This window comes from Hemitrygon akajei, chromosome 11 (assembly GCF_048418815.1).
Source record: "Hemitrygon akajei chromosome 11, sHemAka1.3, whole genome shotgun sequence".
NCBI classification, from domain to species: Eukaryota; Metazoa; Chordata; class Chondrichthyes; order Myliobatiformes; family Dasyatidae; genus Hemitrygon; species Hemitrygon akajei.
Window position 1 is genome coordinate 109,636,742 of NC_133134.1, and position 18,673 is coordinate 109,655,414.

The 18,673-nt window shown below is 42.8% G+C and overlaps 1 protein-coding gene across 6 annotated transcripts; it reads right to left on the reverse strand.

Annotated features, from left to right (window-relative positions):
• Positions 1-2,337: 2,337 nt before the first annotated feature.
• Positions 2,338-15,259, reverse strand: nudt19 (nudix (nucleoside diphosphate linked moiety X)-type motif 19). 6 transcript variants are annotated; one of them, XR_012100828.1, is made up of 4 exons: positions 15,124-15,259; positions 14,794-15,038; positions 4,581-4,684; positions 2,338-3,344 (listed from the first exon to the last, which is right to left on the reverse strand). XR_012100828.1 is itself a non-coding variant. In XM_073061472.1 (3 exons), exon 3 carries the CDS (start codon positions 8,917-8,919, stop codon positions 7,768-7,770), a length of 1,152 nt encoding a protein of 383 aa, XP_072917573.1. In that variant the 5' UTR covers positions 8,920-8,924; positions 14,802-15,038; positions 15,124-15,253; the 3' UTR covers positions 7,667-7,767. The 6 variants fall into 6 exon arrangements, 4 of the variants coding, with proteins under 4 accessions (XP_072917573.1, XP_072917570.1, XP_072917572.1 ...); XR_012100829.1 differs by lacking the exon at positions 2,338-3,344 and having other exon boundaries at positions 4,465-4,684; XM_073061472.1 differs by lacking the exons at positions 2,338-3,344; positions 4,581-4,684 and adding an exon at positions 7,667-8,924 and having other exon boundaries at positions 14,802-15,038; positions 15,124-15,253.
• Positions 15,260-18,673: the final 3,414 nt, after the last annotated feature.

Consider the following 18,673-nt stretch of genomic DNA (forward strand, 5'->3'; position numbering starts at 1 on the left):
TGGGCTATGCCCTCTTCTCACTGCTGCCATCAGGTAGCAGGTAGAGGAGCCTGAAGACACCACAACTGAAGGTTCAACAATCGCTCCTTCCCCACTGTCATCAGGTTCTTGAACTGACCTGAAAACCCTAATACAACCTTGAATATTTCTTTCTTCTCTCTCTCTCTCAACTTGCACTAATGTCATTACGTTTACTTTGTTAAGTATAATTTATCTTCTGTTAATTCATGTTTGTCATGTACTATGTTGCAAAAGTTGCTGATGTTCACAGCATTTATACCCTAGGTTTGTATGTTCATGACAATAAACTTGCAAATACATTACTTGGAATAGAATAGGATAAGTAAAGAATTAAACAAAATGTATAATATTACAAGGGGACTAGATAAGGTAAATGATAAGGATCTATTTCTCTTAGCAAATGATTCAAAAGCTAGGGCACAGATTTAAAGTAAATTGGAAGATGAAGAAATTGTTTAACTCAGAGCTTGAGAAGTGTCTGGAACTTGGTGCCTAGAACTGGGACAAGAATCCTCATCACATTAAAGGGAATTTGGAAGTAACTTGAAGAACTGTAATCTGCAAAACTATGAATCCATTGGTGAAAAGTGAGATTAGGTTTAGCAGCTCTTTTTCAAGTAACAGACATGATAGTTTGAATTACCTCATTCGTGTTGCAAATTTTCTGTGTGTATAAAATACAAATGTTTGGATCAGAAGGCTGAGGTTAGCGGGCAGAAAATCAAAAGAAACAGGAGAACAAACCTATCTAGACTGCCTTCCATGGTTGATTAATTAACATCAGACCCAGATAAAGAGCAGAGCAACAAAGAGGAGTCACTTAAGCAAAGAGCAGATACTTATACAATATCTATAGGGCTGTGTCCACCAGTAAAATCATATGATTCAAAAGAGAGCAAAATTGTGTATTTAGAATGTTCTACCTTTCTCAAACATTTATGTAATTTCTACAAAGTCAAACAGGGGTAATTGAAACAATCATACTACCCAAACAAACAATAGTTGACATCCATTCAGACAGTTCTAATCATAGTTACTCACCTTGTTCAATTATCTATTCAACTTCTTTATCTTCTTTTATCTATCCAATCCATTCTCAAATGGTCTCCTGCCATCTTGACCGCAAAAATACAATTACACAGACTTACCACTCTGTGAAACTTTTCAGATATTATGGGGAAAAAACATTATTATGTGTGTGCGCGCGTTTTTTGTATTCCTGTTTCCCTGTATCAGCCAGCAACCTAAGAAATCTGCTTTAGCATTGTTCTCAGGCCACAATAACAATTTATAGTGTGCAGCCCAATTCCATACACAATATACATGAAATAAAAATTTGAACATTTTGTGAACCAAACCCAAATTCCTCAACTCTCCCAAAGTACTGAGTCTATTTTCATTCAGTGTGGCTTCATTCTGAATATGATTTCATACTGACATTGCATTCCAGAAGCCAATGCCCATATTCTAATATAAGGAATTCAATTATATAGGGTTTCATAGCATATACACCTGTCCAAAATATATTGCCAGATATATCCTCAGAGAGGCACCATGATTGGAATTGCTTGGTAGGTCAATGCATTGAAGGTAAAGGTAAACAGTACCTCCCTGCACCTTGTTTGTGCATCGGGTGACAACTTTGCCATTTCTTTAGCATCTGTTTTATGAGGCTGAGTTGCTAGCTCAATGCTCAACCAGCACAGATGGAAAGCATGCAAGGAGCTGACTGAATTCGAACCCAGGACTTCTTGTTCCAAAGTCCGGGTGCAGAAACCAATACACCAACAGCACAGAGATGCTGTAAAACTGTAAACTGGTTGGGATCAACAGTTATTAGGCAGAACCTTACCAAGCCCAGGATCTTATTGCCCTACACCTCAATGTACTGTACATTCTGGGCTTTTATCAATAGAGTATAAAAGTAGGGAAGTTTTGCTGAATTGTTATAAAACACTGGTCCAGCCTCATCTGGAGTATTAAGCTTCAGTATTACGTACAAGGCAGTGAAGATATCGATGAGGGTCTAGCAAGGATTCGCAAAAATGGTTCCTGGAGTAGCTGTTGAAAGAATAGGTTAGAGGCTAGGATTGTTTTCCTTGGAGAAAGCTGAAGGAAGATTTAACAGATGTGTAGTATATAAAAAGATATAAAAAGGGATAGTGAGAGGCTGTTTGCTTTTGAGGAAAGGTTGAAGACTAAACGACATAGGTATAAAATAAAAATAATTAAGGAAAAACCTTTCATACAGTGTGCAGTTGGAATCCAGCACACACTGCTGCAGGTGTATGAGGGCAGGTTCTATAGTAGCTTTCAAGAGGGAACTGGCTAACTGAAATAAAATTGCAAGACTACTAAGAAGGGATAGCAGGTGGGCTAGAGCTGCTTTGGTGCGTGCAGACGTTATGACTCAAAAGGCTCCTGTTGCATCTTAAGCATTCCATGATCCTAATCAGCAAAATAATGCACCCTCCATTTTTTTAGCTGTCAAAGCTGTGATGGTAATTAAATGTTTCTAAATATAATATTTGGCTTTTGAAAAACTTTTAAAAAATAAAGTTAAAAATTTGTCAAAAAGAGCTGTTCAAGCACATTCTTCGATCTGGTTCCCTCCATCCAAAAAGAGCATATTACTGTTCGAGACGGATTTCAAGCGACATTCGGAAGGTGGTGTGCACTACCATGCAGACCATGGATCCTGCATGTCAGTTAAAGACAACTCCAATTTATGCACACATTTGGACTGGGTTAACTTTAAAGAACCCCCTTTTTTTTGCTTTTCTGTTTCCTACTAACTGTTCTATAAAGCTGAAATTTGTAAATATACTTTATTTATAATTGTATTACTGAGCGTAGTACTGAAAAGTCTGATAAAGTTTGGCAGACACAGTTCACAGCAAGAATTTCCAGTTCAATAAACTGAAAAACTGTTGAAAATGATCAGATCTGAACAAGTATAATTCTATTATCTTTAGAAAACTAAATGCCACCCAAACATGGTGGTTTAAATTTCTTTTCTGTTTGAATTAAACTAAATTCAAATTCCAGCTTAATCTAGTGTCCTTCCATACAAAGGCTAATCTTTCACAGAGTGGATCAGAACGTACACCAGTGTTCTGGGTGCAATTGTTCACATATTTTCTTAGTTGTCATTATATGCTGAGATTGGCCTTTCCAACTCTAACAGTCTTGGTTTGTCACTGCTTTCTACATTTCCTTGTCATTGCCTTAAAAAACCTTTGTGATATCCTTGTTTGATATTTAGAGGAAATCTGCTTCTCTCTTCCCCATGTATCATGGACCTCGTGAGTTGCAAGAATACTCTGGAAAACAGAAAGTTGTGCAATTATTACACAGTAGCATGTTGCTACTTTAATGCCCTGGTTAAGATTTTTACTGCTATGCTGTAGGTATCTCATTTTAGAGCAGTCTGTTCTGCTTTTGGCATGTTTGGGTTTGAGCTAAAGACAAGGGGCTATGCTGTTCAACCTAGGAATGTTGTGTCAGCCAGTCAGGATGTTGGAATTGGGAGAAGGTTCTAGAGGACGCTGAGTGGAGAGGTTTTTGTGATGGACACTGGTGTGGGTCAAGGTCTTGTTGGTGGGAGCTGGGAGAAGACAGGAAGGAAGGTGACAGAGGATGCCATCCCTGTTGCACAAGGTGCTAAGTACAGGTGAATGACTTCAAGGAGAAAGGACCAATACTCCCGAGGGGGAGCCTGTTCGAGACGGATTTCAAGCAACATTCGGAAGGTGGTGTGCACTACCATGCAGACCATGGATCCTGCGTGTCAGTTAAAGACAACTCCAATTTATGCACACATTTGGACTGGGTTAACTTTAAAGAACCCCCTTTTTTTTGCTTTTCTGTTTCCTACTAACTGTTCTATAAAGCTGAAATTTGTAAATATGCTTTATTTATAATTGTATGCAGTGTACGACATGTTATTTCTTGCCAATGGCTAATTGCTTGGGGTAGTACTTACACAATATTTGCACAGATTGGGATTCGAGTGGTCGAGACATCCCAACTTCCCGGTTTTGATGGGACTCAAGGTCATAATGACCCAAGTCGTATGGAGTTTGAGGAAGGTGGTTTTCTCACTGCTGAGTCCAGTGACAGTTAGCGAGGGGCTAATTGCCGTATTTCTATAGACGCCTGGTAAAAAGGGGTTTCGTTGTGGGGGCTGTTGTCCGGGATTTGATTCACTGAATACTGTGTATTTGCTGTAAGAATTGATTAAGTGGTTTGTGTGTTTAAACCTGTGTTTAAACTAGAGTCCGGGAAAGTGATTAAGATGCTTGATTATGAACACGGTAGAGATTAAGTTTTGGTACGGTGCAAAGAGATTATCCACAACTAATGCTTGTGCTTTGAGCGGGGTGGATATCCACAGCCCAAATGAATTGTTGATTTGGGTTTTAAGTACTGTTAAAGTATTAAGGTTGATTTATACTTGTGCATCGCATCTACGCCATACGTACCACGTACACTACGCCATACCTACACTGTACCCTACGCTGTAGGGTGACGTGCACCTCTCCAGAAAAGTTACTCACGCTACGTGGCGACGCAGACCACAACAACTGTGATTGGTCCACTTGGTAGTATCGCATTTCCTCCTACGCTCTTCCGGTTGCTTCTTCTCCGCCATGTCTGTACACTGATGCAAAATAGATGAACCACATCGTCAAATCTACCTGCCAACATGCGAAAATGTTTGAAATGCATTTCCTCATCCATGTCTCTCACAAAGAAACTCAGCACAGTGGCATAGAAACCCCACTGCCAACTAGCGTTTTGGCGCACACCAATGCATGCTCGCTATGGCGTAGAGCGACGCAGAATTGAAAATCAGGGTTACGGCGTAGGCTGCGGCATATCCCGTACGCACTAGTATAAATCAGCCTCCCTCAGGGCAGAAAATCCATTAGTCAAGGCAGCTAATTATCTGCAAGCTCTGGAAAATGCTTTTGGCATTTCTGAAAGTGCAGCTGATCTTAGGATGAAGTTTTGGCACACATTTCAGGAGGAAGGAGAGAAGTTGTCTGCCTACGTTTTCAGGTTGGAGAAGCTGTTGCACTGTTTGTGCCACAAAGGGGGCATTCAGCTGTCTGAGAACAATTGCTTGAGCATGGAGCAAGTTGTGAAGGGTGCACTGTCACATGATGTGATTGTTCTAGTATTCAAATGACACCCAAAATGCACCCTCCTCCATCTTTTACTGAGTTACTCTGAGACATTAGAGAGGAGGAAAACGCAATGGAGGAGCAAAGGCATCCGTCAGCAGGGCAAAGTCTTAAGTAGTAGCCTCTGTTGCTAAAGTGCCCTGATACCACACAAGAGGGTGGTTTGCAAGATGCCGTGAAAGATGTGAGGGCCAAAGTACCTTGGATGATATCGGTTGGTACTGCCACCGAGCATGACAAGGTGACAGGAAGCCGGACCCACTGGGATGTGGGATGTACCAAGGCCAGGGCTGCCATTGAGCAGGGTCCCTTGACCAGGGAAGTGATTGGTATTTTCTGTTACAACTGTGGAGAAGTGGAGTGTGAAGTACAGGAAAATCTTCAGAAAGTAAATCAGCAGTTACTCACAGTGAAGAAAAAGGGTAAAACTACAGAGGGACCTAGTAAAGGAAGGGGCTGATGTTTCAGAGAGGATACATTCCTATCAGTGTATTAAGGGAAATACTAAAGTACCAAACACTATTCCTGAAGGTTTAGCAGGAGGAAGCTCTGATGTATCCATATGGATTGAAGGTGTCTATGCTACAGCCATACCGATAACAGGTTCTCAAGTACTTTGCTTCATAGATCCTTTTACAACCGGTATTTGATGCATTTACCATTGACCTCAGTGCCCTTGAGATTTGGGGGCTTAGCGCTGATGAGTTCTAATATGTTGGCCGCTTGTTGTTGAAGCTGGAGCTTTCGGAAGTAGATGTCAGAGTAAGTGAGACTATTGACACATCAGTGTTGGTTTGCCTGGATCTGGTTACAAAGGGTGGAGCTTCCATTATTGTGGGATCAAATACTGCCATTGTGAGAAGGCTCGTTGGAGCATGGACTGAGGGAATGGAGAGAACTTTTTGAAAACCTTGTCCATTCACCCTGTGTTCAGAGTTGCTTTTCAGAAGGTGCAAGTTCCTCCTAAGCAGGATGAGCAGAAAGAAGGAATTGTGTGGTACACCCAGACAAAACCTGTCACATTACCTCCTGGTGGAGTAGTTAGAATGACAGGAACCCCCAAATTTGCTGGAATGTCCAAGTAAAGGAAAAGGAGATTAACTGAGAAGATGTTGGGACTCAAAGATGTGTTTTCTGCTGATGAATCTGATGCTGATCACTCCAGGAGTACTTGCCACACTATTAGAGCGACTGAGGACAACCCCTTCCGAGAGAGGTCTCGCCGGTTAGCACTAATGGAGGTTGAAGATGTTTTAGCAGCACCTGCTTAGACTGGAGGAAGTTAAGTTCAGTTATGGAGCAGGGGACCTGAGCTGCCGGAGGACACGCATGATTGATGGGGGAGGCACTCTCTAGTAGACAGGAAGGGTCACAAGGGGTGGTTGAAGCTGGAAGAGCCAAAGATAGGATGAGAACCTAAAAGAGTCAACAGACCCCTAGATAGGCTGGCCTATAATGCACTGGGGTGAGTGCTGTGTCTAACCCCCTAGTGAGATATGTCACTACTATTTACAAATGGATTGGTGGGCCTGACATCACAAAATTCCTTTGAAAACTATATTGTTAATGATGGGTTGATAAATTTCAAAGTCATGAGAACATGATTCTTTTTGGTGGGGGGGGGGGGGAGTGTTAATGCCCTAGTTAAGAGTTTTACTCCCATGCTGTAGGTATCTCATTTTAGCAGTTCTGTAAGAGCAATCTGTTCTACTTTTAGTAGGTTTGGGTTTGAACTAAAGATGAGGGGCTATGTTGTTCAACTTAGGAATGTCGTGTCAGCCAATCAAGATGGTGGAATTGGGAGAAGGTTCTAGAGAACGTTGGGTAGAGAGGTTTTTCTGATGGACACTGGTGTGGATTAAAGTCTTTTTGGTGGGAGCTGAGAGAAGGCAGGAGGGAAGGTGACAGGGGATTCCATTCCTGTTGCACAAAGTGCTTAGTGCAGATAAATGGCTTCAAGGAGAACCAATACTCCCGTGGGGGAGCCTGTTTGTGCGAGGTGGATTTCGAGCGACATTTGGAAGGTGGTGTGTGTTCTCACACAGACCGTGGGTCCAGCACGTGACTTAAAGACAACTGCAAGATGAGCTCCAACTTATGTGCACATGTGGACTGGGTTAACTGTAAAGGGCCCCTTTTCTTTGCATTTTTTTTCCTACTAACTTCAATAAAGCTGAAATTTGTTAATATACTTTCTTTGCAATTGTATGCAGTGTATGATCTGTTATTTCTTCCCAATGGCTAATTGGATGGGGTCGGGGCAGTATTTACACAGATCGGGGTTCGGGTGGTCAAGCCATCCTAACTTCCCAGTTCAGGTGGGACCCAAGTCATACCGACCATAGACTTATAGATTTTGAGAAAGGTGGTTTTCTCACCACTGAGTCCAGTGGATGTTAGCAAGGTGCAAAGGAGCCATGTTTCTATAGACGCCTGGTAAAAAGGGGTTTCACTACTTTCAATCTTCTACATGAAAATTTATTCAGATATAAACACCAGTTATAATACACATTTGTATTTATTACAGATACTATTTTTTGTCTCTTACTTATACAGTTTACCTATGACCATTGAATGGGTGCACATGTTTATATCGGGGTTCAATATTCACATACAGAGTACAGTTATATGGATTTTGGCATTCTGCCCGGTGCAGTCTTGTAACCTCTAGCCGTATCTCTTTCAGAGATTTGGAGGAAGTGAGCTTTATGTCTGTTTCCCCTGTGAAATCTGGATTTTCAGGATAAAGTTCATCCCCAGGATACAAGGTGGCAAAACCATCAGATGCCGTTAGTCGGACTGGAAGCCATCGTTCACAACCTTCCACAGAACGATCTTGGCTAAACCTCTGCAGATCTTGAAGATAGTTAAATTGACAAAGTCTTCCTATCTCATACCATTGTGGAGGAGGAATAAAGAGTTGCTCAGACTGGTGATGCTTTATTGCCTCAATAGGGGTCATCCAACTGTGAGAAATTATTTCACGACCATCATGTGCAGTGAAAGGAATTTCTTCCAAACAACAAATAAAGAATGCAGTATCAAATCTCCTTCTCTGAAAAGTGGGAGTCAACCAATTACTCCACTCCTTCAATGCCCAAATATTTGGTAAACAGTCCAACTCTTTGCACAGTTTTATAAAATTTGATGCATTTTCCAGTACTAGAGGCCTCCAATTTTCAAGTTTATTTTGGCTACATTGTGTAAGCTGTATGACCCCATGGTTGTTCAATTCTTTATCAGGGTGATTTGGCTTCACAAGGAGTACACCCGTCTCTTCAAAAGTTTCCCTAATGGCACAAATACGGAAAGCTACCTCCGCAGGTATTTGAGATCCTAGCTTTCTCTTGTCTGTGGCAAAGATTGGAGACCTCCTAGCAGTTTGTTTGACTGTATCCAGCTTAAAGTTGGGTGACTGGCAAAAAGGATGGAACAACTGGATCCATTCATTGGAAAAATCAACTGAGCTTATCCGACCTCCTGGAAACACATATGCACTGGGGAAAAAACTGCTCCTCGTATTCCGTTGCAACATAAGCAAGGCATAATTATACCCTGAATTCTCCAAGCATTTGTGAGGTAGATTCCTTCCTCGTGGTTGTTGACAGGTTTGCATATTTGTAGCACTTTTACTCAAATTATGCCTTCGGATACCTGCAACCAGGATCACAGTTGCTGCTTCCTTCCAATATTTTAAGTCTCTATTCATCTTTGCTGCAATAAATACAACCATTTTAGTTTATCATTACCATGGTTTTGTAGCTCCTACAACTTATCACTAATTCCAGTTCTAGTGTAACCGTTTCCTCCATGTTCTCTAATGTGAACTAACAACTGCAGTGTTCCTTGGCTGGAACCAGCAACCTTATGCTTTAAGGTACGGCTGACACTACTTCACCAAATGTTGAAGGAACTCAGCTGAGGTAGCAGGTGTGGAAGGAAAAGAACAGTCACGATTGTAGTCAAGGCCCTTCCTCCAGATTGATAGTTTGGGGGGGGGGGGGGGGGGCATGATCGCCATTATCTGAACCGAGAGAATAAGGTGTAACAAAGTTTGGCTAGCAAAAGGTAGATCCAGCTGAGGATTGACAGTAGGCAGTTGGAGGAGGGTAGAAATAGTTACAGAGACTGATGGGTGGAGGCTGCAGATGATGGAATCTATTATGAAAGGAAGATGGAGCATGGAATGAAATAAAGGAGATGGGGTGAGCAGATGGGAACAGTAGAGGAAGGAAACCCAGTGGAGGGAGTGTGTGGATGATGGGTAGATGGAGTGTTGGATAAGGAAAAAATAAGATGAGGATAGGCTGAAGGCTTGTGGTGGGTGGAAAAGAAACTGGGAAGATCCTGAATCTGGGTTAACCAGGCAGCCAAAATGAATGACAACTTGTTTATGTGTAGTGGTATTAGTAAATAACATAAATAAAATGGGATTCTCCTTTATTTTCTATTTGTATAAAATGTTAATATTAAATATATAACAGAAAAGCAAGGTAAGGAACTTAATATTAGTATAAGGTAAACTATGTATTTAGGTCATATTGGTAAGAGTGACTAAATATTTCTCAAAGGTATAGGTTTCAAAGATAGATTCAAATGAGGAACTGCTGGTAAAAGATTCCGAATACACAGTTTGGGATAGAAGCAGTTGAAATAAAAAATGTCATCAATCATTGAGTAATAGTATGTGGGTTGTACAGAGTCACAGGAACAGAAGAGGAAGGTGTTGGACAGGGTGATTAAAGTAGACAAAAAACAAGGCAGCCCAGGAACTTTAAGCAACACACACACACACACACAATGCCAGAGGAACTCAGCAGGCCAGGCAGCATCAGTCCAGATGAAAGGTCTCGGCTCGAAATGTCAACCGTACTTGTTTCCATAGATGCTGTCTGGCCTGCTGAGTTCCTCCAGCATTTTGTGTGTGTTGCTTGGGTTTCCAGCATCTGCAGATTTTCTCTTGTTTGTGCCAGGAACTTTAATACAGATACAAATGTTAAATTTGATGCATTGGTACCAGAAACCAACGTGGGTCAGGAAGAATAGCAAGAATATGTAACCAGGACCTGCCATCATATTGGATTTCGGCAGAATTTTGAATACTGCTCTATCTTGGGAAGATGCAGGTATAAGTTCAAGTTTAACTGTCATTCAACCGGACATGAACACCGCCAAATGAAATAGCATTACTGGGGTCAAGGTGCAAAACACAGTACCTACAGTCATACACAGCACAAGGCACATACAAGATACTGTATCAGTAAAATACAGTCACACAAAAAAGAATATAGTCCAAAATCCCGAGTGCACAATAAATCTGTGAATCCAACTTGTAGCATTCCACTTTAGCAATTTCCAACTGGGCCTTGCGAGGTGACGAAGATGATCACCGCCGTTAGACTGCACACCGCCTTCATGCACCGACTCCTCCACTACTTCTCTGATGCAGGCAACAACACAATCTGCACCAAATCAAGCTCCTTCACTTTCTCCGCCAACCAGCAACTCGCTGATGGGGAAGAACCGCACTACTTTAAGCTTGTAATGTCCAGCAGGGTCTTGCAATGGTAAAAATATGTTTAATGAAGTCAATAACATCTTTGATTGACTGTGTAGAAGCTGCTGCAATCTTAACTGAAACAGGACAAATCGCACCTGAATTGGAAAGGGACAAATATCCTTATGGGGAGGTTTGCTTTTGTGTTGAAGAGATTTAAATTAATTTGGCAGGGGTGTGTGTTGCAGAACAGTAAGCATGGAGATAAGAGTCAAATATGGAATATAAACCAAGAAAGTCAAGTTGGAAAAGTAGGTGGGTTACAATAAGACAGCATTTAACTTGACGCCAGCAAGCAGACGGACATGTAAGAGCTTAAGAACATTAATCATCATATGAAAATACAATGTCACGGTGATCACAGAAACATGAATGTGTTATGTGCGATGAGAAAACCAGATAGAGATGGGGTCCAGAGCTGACCCCCCTGGGAACTATGCTGCTAACAAGAGAGAGAGATGAAGAGGGGGAGAGGCATCCTGCTGCAGATGTGAGAGAGACAAAGATTTAAATTATGGCTTCATCGCTAATTGTTGACTTTAGCGCCAAGGACATTTGGCCTGTTTGTGTGGATCCCTGCTGACACAGTAAGGAGGCGCCAGGTGATGGACATGATGGATAGCTGGTACCCCGTCAGGGGAGATAAAAAGGGAGTCTGCTGAGACACCGGCAGACACGCCACTGGACACTGAACGAGTGTTGTGCACCCACAGGAAGGTGGGGGCTTGGAGGATCAATTCGGGGGAATCGATCAGAGGCTCACAGTGTGTGAAGGCAGGCCGGTGGGGGTTTGTGTGTGTGTCCACCCTCGCCTGGGTGACAAGCTCATCACTGAAGAACGGTCTGGCCGGGAACAGAGGGGTCACAGTCGGTGACCACAACAGCACAACAGGACAAGAAGACAACAGAAGGTTTTTCCTGCTGCAACTGCTCACCTCTTGCTCGCTCTCTCTTTCTCCAACGGTACAACAGCAACCACCTTGACTTAAACTAAACCGAACTGAACTGAACTCTGCATCATCATAAGACTATTCATTTACCCCTAGACTTTGATAGAGCTTGATTTTGATTTATATTTCCCCACTTCTGTATATATCATTGCTAACCTGTTTTATATGTATATTTGCATTTTATTGTACTGTATTACTTAGTTTACTAATAAACACTTTTAGTTACAGTACCACCAGACTCCAACGTATCATTCCATTTCTGCTGGTTTGGTAACCCGGTCACGTGACAGATGAAAGAGGGGTAGAACTAGCAACAGTGTTCCAGGGTATGGGGAAAGTGTTACATAAGAGGGAACCTCACATTATTAATCAAGGATGTCAACCCTGCAATAGAAAGGGAGAATATCATGAAAGTGTTGTTAAATGAGGCTGTATGAGTAGAGTTTAAAAACAAAAATGAACTTTGCTGGGATTATACTACAGACATTCCAATAGTACACAGATATGTGGACAAAGTTGTCAGAAAATCGCTGAAGAATAGGGTTGTAGTAGTGGGGGAATCCTAGTCATCCTAAAGTTTATTTAAGAGGAAAGGAGTAACCAGTGAAAGAGTAGGAAAACATTTGATAAGGTACCCCATGCAAAGCTTATTGAGAAAGTAAGGAGGCATAGGATCCAAGGGGACATTGCTTTGTCGATCCAGAACTGGCTTGCCCACAAGAAGGCAAAGAATGGTTATAGATGGGTCATATTCTGCATGGAGGTTGGTGACCAGTGGTGTGCTTCAGAGATTTGTTCTGGGACTCCTTCTCTTCATGATTTTTATAAACTGGATGAGGAAGCGGAGGGATGGGTTATAAATTTGCTGATGACACAAAGGTTGGGGGCATTGTGGATAGTGTGGAGGGCTGTCAGAGGTTACAGCGAGACATTGATAGGATGCAAAACTGGGCTGAGAAGTGGCAGTTGGAGTTCAACCCAGATAAGCGTGAAGTGGGTCATTTTGGTAGGTCAAAGATAATGCAGAATATAGTATTAATGGTAAGACCCTTGGCAATGTGGAGGATCAGAGGGATCTTGGGGTCCACGTCCATAAGACACTCAAAGCTGCTGCGCAGGTTGAGTGTGTGGTTAAGAAGGCATACGATGTATTGGCCTTCATCAACCTTGGGATTGAGTTCAAGAGCCAAGAAGTAATGTTACAGCAATATAAGACCCTGGTCAGACCCCTCTTGGAGTATTGTGCTCAGTTCTGATCACCTCACTACAGGAAGGATGTGGAGACTATAGAGAGGGTGCAGAAGAGACTTACAAGGATGTTGCCTGGATTGGGGAGCATGCCTTATGAAAATAGGTTGAGTGAACTTGGCCTTTTCTCCTTGAGCGACGGAGGATGAGAGGTGACCTGATAGAGGTGTATAAGATGATGAGAGGCATTGATCGTGTGGATAGTCAGAGGCTTTTTTCACAGGGCTCAAATGGCTAACACGAGAGGGCACAGTTTTAAGGTGCTTGGAAGTAGGTACAGAGGAGATGTCAGGGGTAAGATTTTTATGCAGAGAGTGGTGAGTGCCTGGAATGGGTTGCCAGCGATTGTGGTGGAGATGGATACAACAGTTTCTCTTGAGAGGCTCCTGGATAGGCACATGGAGCTCAGAAAAATAGAGAGCTTTGGGTAACCATACGTAATTTCTAAAGTAAGTACGTGTTCGGCACAGCATTGTAGGCCGAAGGGCCTGCATTGTGCTGTAGGTTTTCTATGTTCTTAAAACGGCATCCAACATCAGGGAACCCAATCATCCAGGCCATGCTCTCTTCATGCTGCTGAAAGAAAGACAGTATAGAAGCCTCAGGAAGAAGGTATACAAGCCTCTAGACTCGCTCCACCAAGTTCAGGAACAGTTATTACCCCGCCACCATCAGAGGGGATAACCTCACTCAACTTCATCTCCCCATCACTGAACTGTTCCCTCAACCTTTGGACTAACTTTCAAGGACTCTTTGTCTCATGGTCTCGATCTTTATTGCTTACTACTTTATTATTATTTTTTTCTCTTTCTTTTTGAATTTGTTCAGTTTCTTGATTTTTTTTTGCTTGAGTTGTTGTCCATCCTGTTGGGTGCAGTCTTTCATTGATTCTATTGTGGTTCTTTTATTTACTGTGATTGTCCACTAGAAAATGAATCTCAAGGCTGCATATAGCAACATACACGTTCTTTAATAATAAAGTTACTTTGAACTTTGCTTGTATACCTCCTTACTGCGACCTCCAGTGGATTTGTATTCCTAACTGGCATAAAATTTCCCTTTTGGAACCAGTTGGGGTCTTCATATATTAGTGATGTCAAGACATGGTAGTTCCATAGTCATCATCACTAACATTTGAAACACTGACTCTCTATTTTCCTCTACAGATGCTGCCTGATCCACTGAGTTCCTTCAGCATAAAATGCTCTGCAGATGCTGGGATCAAAGCAACATGCACAACATACTGGAGGAACTCAGCAGGTCGGGCAGCATCCGTGGAAACAAACAGTCAAAGGGTCTCGGCCCGAAACGTTGACTGTTCATTTCCACGGACGCTGCTCGACTTGCTGAGTTGCTCCAGCGTGTTGTGCATGTTGTTGAGTTCCTTCAGCAGTTCGTTTATTGCTCCAGATTCCAGGAACTGCAGTCTCTTGTGTTCCCACAACATTAAAACAAAGTTACAGGTTAATCCCAACTCAAATTCATTGAATCAACATCTCTGGTTCTTAGTCAAGGCCTCTATTAACTTAACCACCACACTCCCGTCATGGTAGGTAAATAAATCCCAGGATGCTTCAGAGATAAGAATTGCAAGAAGGAAGATATTTCTTGAGCTGAAGTGAATAGGTTGAGACCATCTCACGAATGGACTCCCCCTGGGCCCATCCCTCTCACTCAAACCCCACCCCATGGAGCACACTCTCCCTAGGTCCTCCGCACATCCCCTGGACCCTTCCCAGTTATCCACCCCTCAGACTCCCTCCACACTCAACACTTTCCCACGGATATTTCCTCACCCTCCTCCCAACCCCTCCCCCCTTCCACGGACCTCCTCACCCTCTCCTTCCTCCACGGACACCACCACCACTCGCCCTCCCGTCGTCCAGCCCTTCGATCCACGATCTGTCGCTCCGCTCGGAGCTGGATGGACCAGTTGCTGCGACAACCGACCGGCCCTTCTGCTGGGGTCGTCACCGCGGCCACCGGCGACCGAGGGGGGCGTTGAGGTCCTTGCGCCCGGCGGGATGGTTCCAAACGTCCTTTCACCGCAGGTTTCGTGGGGCTTTACAGCCACTGACAGAGAGAGAGAGAGAGAGAAATAAAACATGCGCTAAAATGGAGTGTGTGATGCCGGGGCCTGGTTGTCGTTTACGATTACCGTGAAAACAAAGTGTCAGTAAGTGGCATCTAGGGCTGCGGCAGCTTCGGCACGGGGTTGTAGGGAAGAGGTGCCAACGACATGCTGGGTGTAAGAAGAGCGAGTCAGGCGGTGATGATTGATGGCAGGACTCACACTCTACCTGATAGTGGCAGAGGTCACTAGGTTTGCCAACTTTTTCACTCCCAAATACGGGACTCTTGCGTCTACCCCGGTAAGACTACGATGACCATGAGGCCTTGCGCGGGCATATGTGTGCGCATGCGTGACGATCGCATACGTGACGTGTGCATGCGTGTTTGGGTTTTGGCTTAATCTTCCCGATTCTAAGTGAAACTACACTGTACATACATTATTTCTGCTTTGTATTTATCATATCATTCCTGCTTTTACTATATGTTAGTGTTATTTAAGGTTTTATGTGTTATTTGGTAGGTTACTTTTGGGTCTGGGAACGCTCAAAAAATTTTCCCATGTAAATTAATAGTAATCACTTCTTCGCTTTATGACATTTCGGCTTACGAACGGTTTCATAGGAACTCTCTACCTTAGCGGGGGAAATATGGGACAAGGGCGGTCAAACCAATTTAGCCCAATATACGGGATGTCTCAGCTAATACGGGACAGTTGGCAACCCTAGAGGTCACCCGGGATATCAGGCTCACCCTTGAAATAATTTTCAGGTCTTAGGGAACCCCTGCATAAAAATTATTATATCTAGAACTCATGATACGTTAGCATGATCAGCAAGTTGTAGATAAAGTAATCCAAAAATGATTATCCATAAGACATAGGAGCAGAATTAGGCCATTCAGCCCATCAGGTCTCCTCTGCCATTTCATTATGGCTGATCCTGGATCACACTCCACCCCATATGCTTGCCTTCCCACCATATCCTTTGATACCCTGACCGATCAGGAAACAATCAACTTTCACCTTAAGTATATGCACGGACTTGGCCTCTACCGCAGTCTGTGGAAGAACATTCCACTGATTTACTACTCTCTGGCTAAAATAAATATATGTTTTAAAGGGTCACCCCTCAATTTTGAGGCTATGCCCTCTAGTTCCACCATAGGAAGCATCCTCTCCAGATTGACCCTATCTACTTCTTTCAACATTCAGTAGGTTTCAATGAGATCCCCATGCATTCTTCTAAATTCCATTGAGTACAGACCCAAAGCTGCCAAATGCACCTCATATGTTAACCCCTTCATTCCTGGAATCATCCTCAGGACTCTCTCCAATGATGTCACATCCTTTCTGAGATATGGTACCAAAAAATGTTGACAATACTCTAAATGTAGCCTGACTAGTGTCTTATAAAGGCTCAGCATAATCTCCTTGCTTTTGTATTCTATTCTCCTTGAAATAAATGCCAACATTGCATTTGCCTTCTTTGCCACAGATTCAACCTGTAAATTAGTCCTCTTGCATGAGGACTCCTAAGTCCCTCTGCACCTCTGATCTTTGAACCTTCTCCTCATTTAGATAATTGTCCCCACTATTATTCCTTTTACCAAAATGCATTAAAGGTATCATGTATTTCCCAACACTGTATTCTATCTGCTAGCTTTTTATGCCCAATCTTCCAATTTGTCTAAGTCCTGCTGCAATCGCATTGCTTCCTCAACACTACCTACCCCTCTGCCTATCCTCGTATCATCTGCAAACTCTGCCCCAAAACCATCAATTCCATTATCTAAGTTTTTGACAAACAATGTGAGAATCAGCAGTCCCAATAATGACACCTGAGGAGCACAACTAGTCACCGGCAGCCAACCAGAAACGGCCCCCTTTATTCCCACTCGCTGCCTCCTGCCTGTCAGCCATTCCGCTATCCATGCCAGTATCTTTCCTGTAATGCCATAGGATTTTTTCTTGTTAAGCAGCCTCACGTGTGGCACCTTATCAAATGCCTTCTGAAAATCCAAGTAAATCACATCCACTGTCTCTGCTTTATCCACCTTGCTTGTTACTTCCTTGAAGAACTTCTAACAGATTTGTCAGGCAAGATTTCCTTTACAGAAACCATTCTGACTTTGACTTATTTCACCATTAGTATATAAGTACCTCAAAACCTCATTCTTAATAATAGACTCCAACACTTAAGCAACCACTGAGGTTGGGCAAAATGGCTTATAATTTCCTTTCTTTTGCCTTCCTCCCTTCTTAGAGAGTGGGGTGACATTTGCAATCTTCTAGTCCTCCGGGACCGTGCCAGAAGCAAGTGATTCTTTTAAGATCATGACCAATGCATCTGTTATCACTTCAGCAACTTCTCTCAAGACTCTGGGATGCACATTTTCCTTTATCATAGCAATGGCACACACTTTTGTTCCCTAACACTCTCAGACCACTGGCACACTGCTAGTGTCTTCCACAGTGAAGATAGATGCAAAGTACCCATTAAGTTCATCTGGCATTTCTTTTTCCCCATTACTACCTCACCAGCATCATTTTCCAGTCATCCAATATCAACTCTCACCTCCCTTTCCCTCTTTATATAACTGAAAAAAAAACTTTTGGTATGCTTCTTTATATTATTGGCTAGTCTGCCCTCATATTTCATCTTGACCCTTCTTAAGGCTATTTTAGTTGCCTTCTGTTTGATTTTAAAAGCTTCCCAATTGTCAATGCTCTTTTGAGTAGAGAATGAACTTTTAGCCAACCTTTCTTGAAAGCAAAAACATTTAGTTAAGCATAGCTTACCTTTCTTGAAATGACTCTTCATTTCTCTTTCATAAATTTTTAAAACTCAAAAGGCAGACATAATAAATTTCTCAATTCTGGGGTCAAGCTTGATATAAGCACACACAGGTTTCACCTTCAACTGAAACGAGACAATTTCTGTCCTTGCTCCTACACGTATACCGTAATTGATTTACTTGTTTATTATTTTTTAAATTATTATTTATTATTATTTTTTCTCTCTCTGCTAGATTATGTATTGCATTGAACTGCTGCTGCTAAGTTAACAAATTTCATGTCACATGCCGGTGATAATAAACCTGATTCTGATTTGTAGTTAAGAGTCTTTTCAATTTTGCTGGAGCCATTGCTGCATCTGTAAGTTGTTTGCCACAGACGAGGCACAACGGAATAGGACAACTTGGATCTCCAGTCCATGTAAAACCTGATTGATAAGGAGCTTTCATTGTAAAGATGTGGTACCGGTTGCTTACTTTAGTCCTGCCCGCTGCTCTTGTCTCCAGGACCCAGAAGAGACTGGTGGACTTCTTCTGGGACAACAGGAGGTATTGGGTCTCTGCTGCAGTCCTGAGTCTTCTGGTGGCAGAGGGCGGTCAGTCATTGGTGTGTGTGCTGTGGCTGTCCGCCTCGGGACCCTGCAGAGATACCTGTACAGTGACCACCCTCCGAGATACCATGGGCTAGCAACGTGCTTTCTCCGCCGGGGACACTACCTGTAGGAGGCTTCCTGCGGACAGCATCAGCTGCCCCGCTTTGAAGGAACTACTTCACTTATACCGAGAGCTGTTGAGGGTCTGGGTTCTGGTCTTATCTAGCCAGGGTGCTCCTGGCGCCGGTG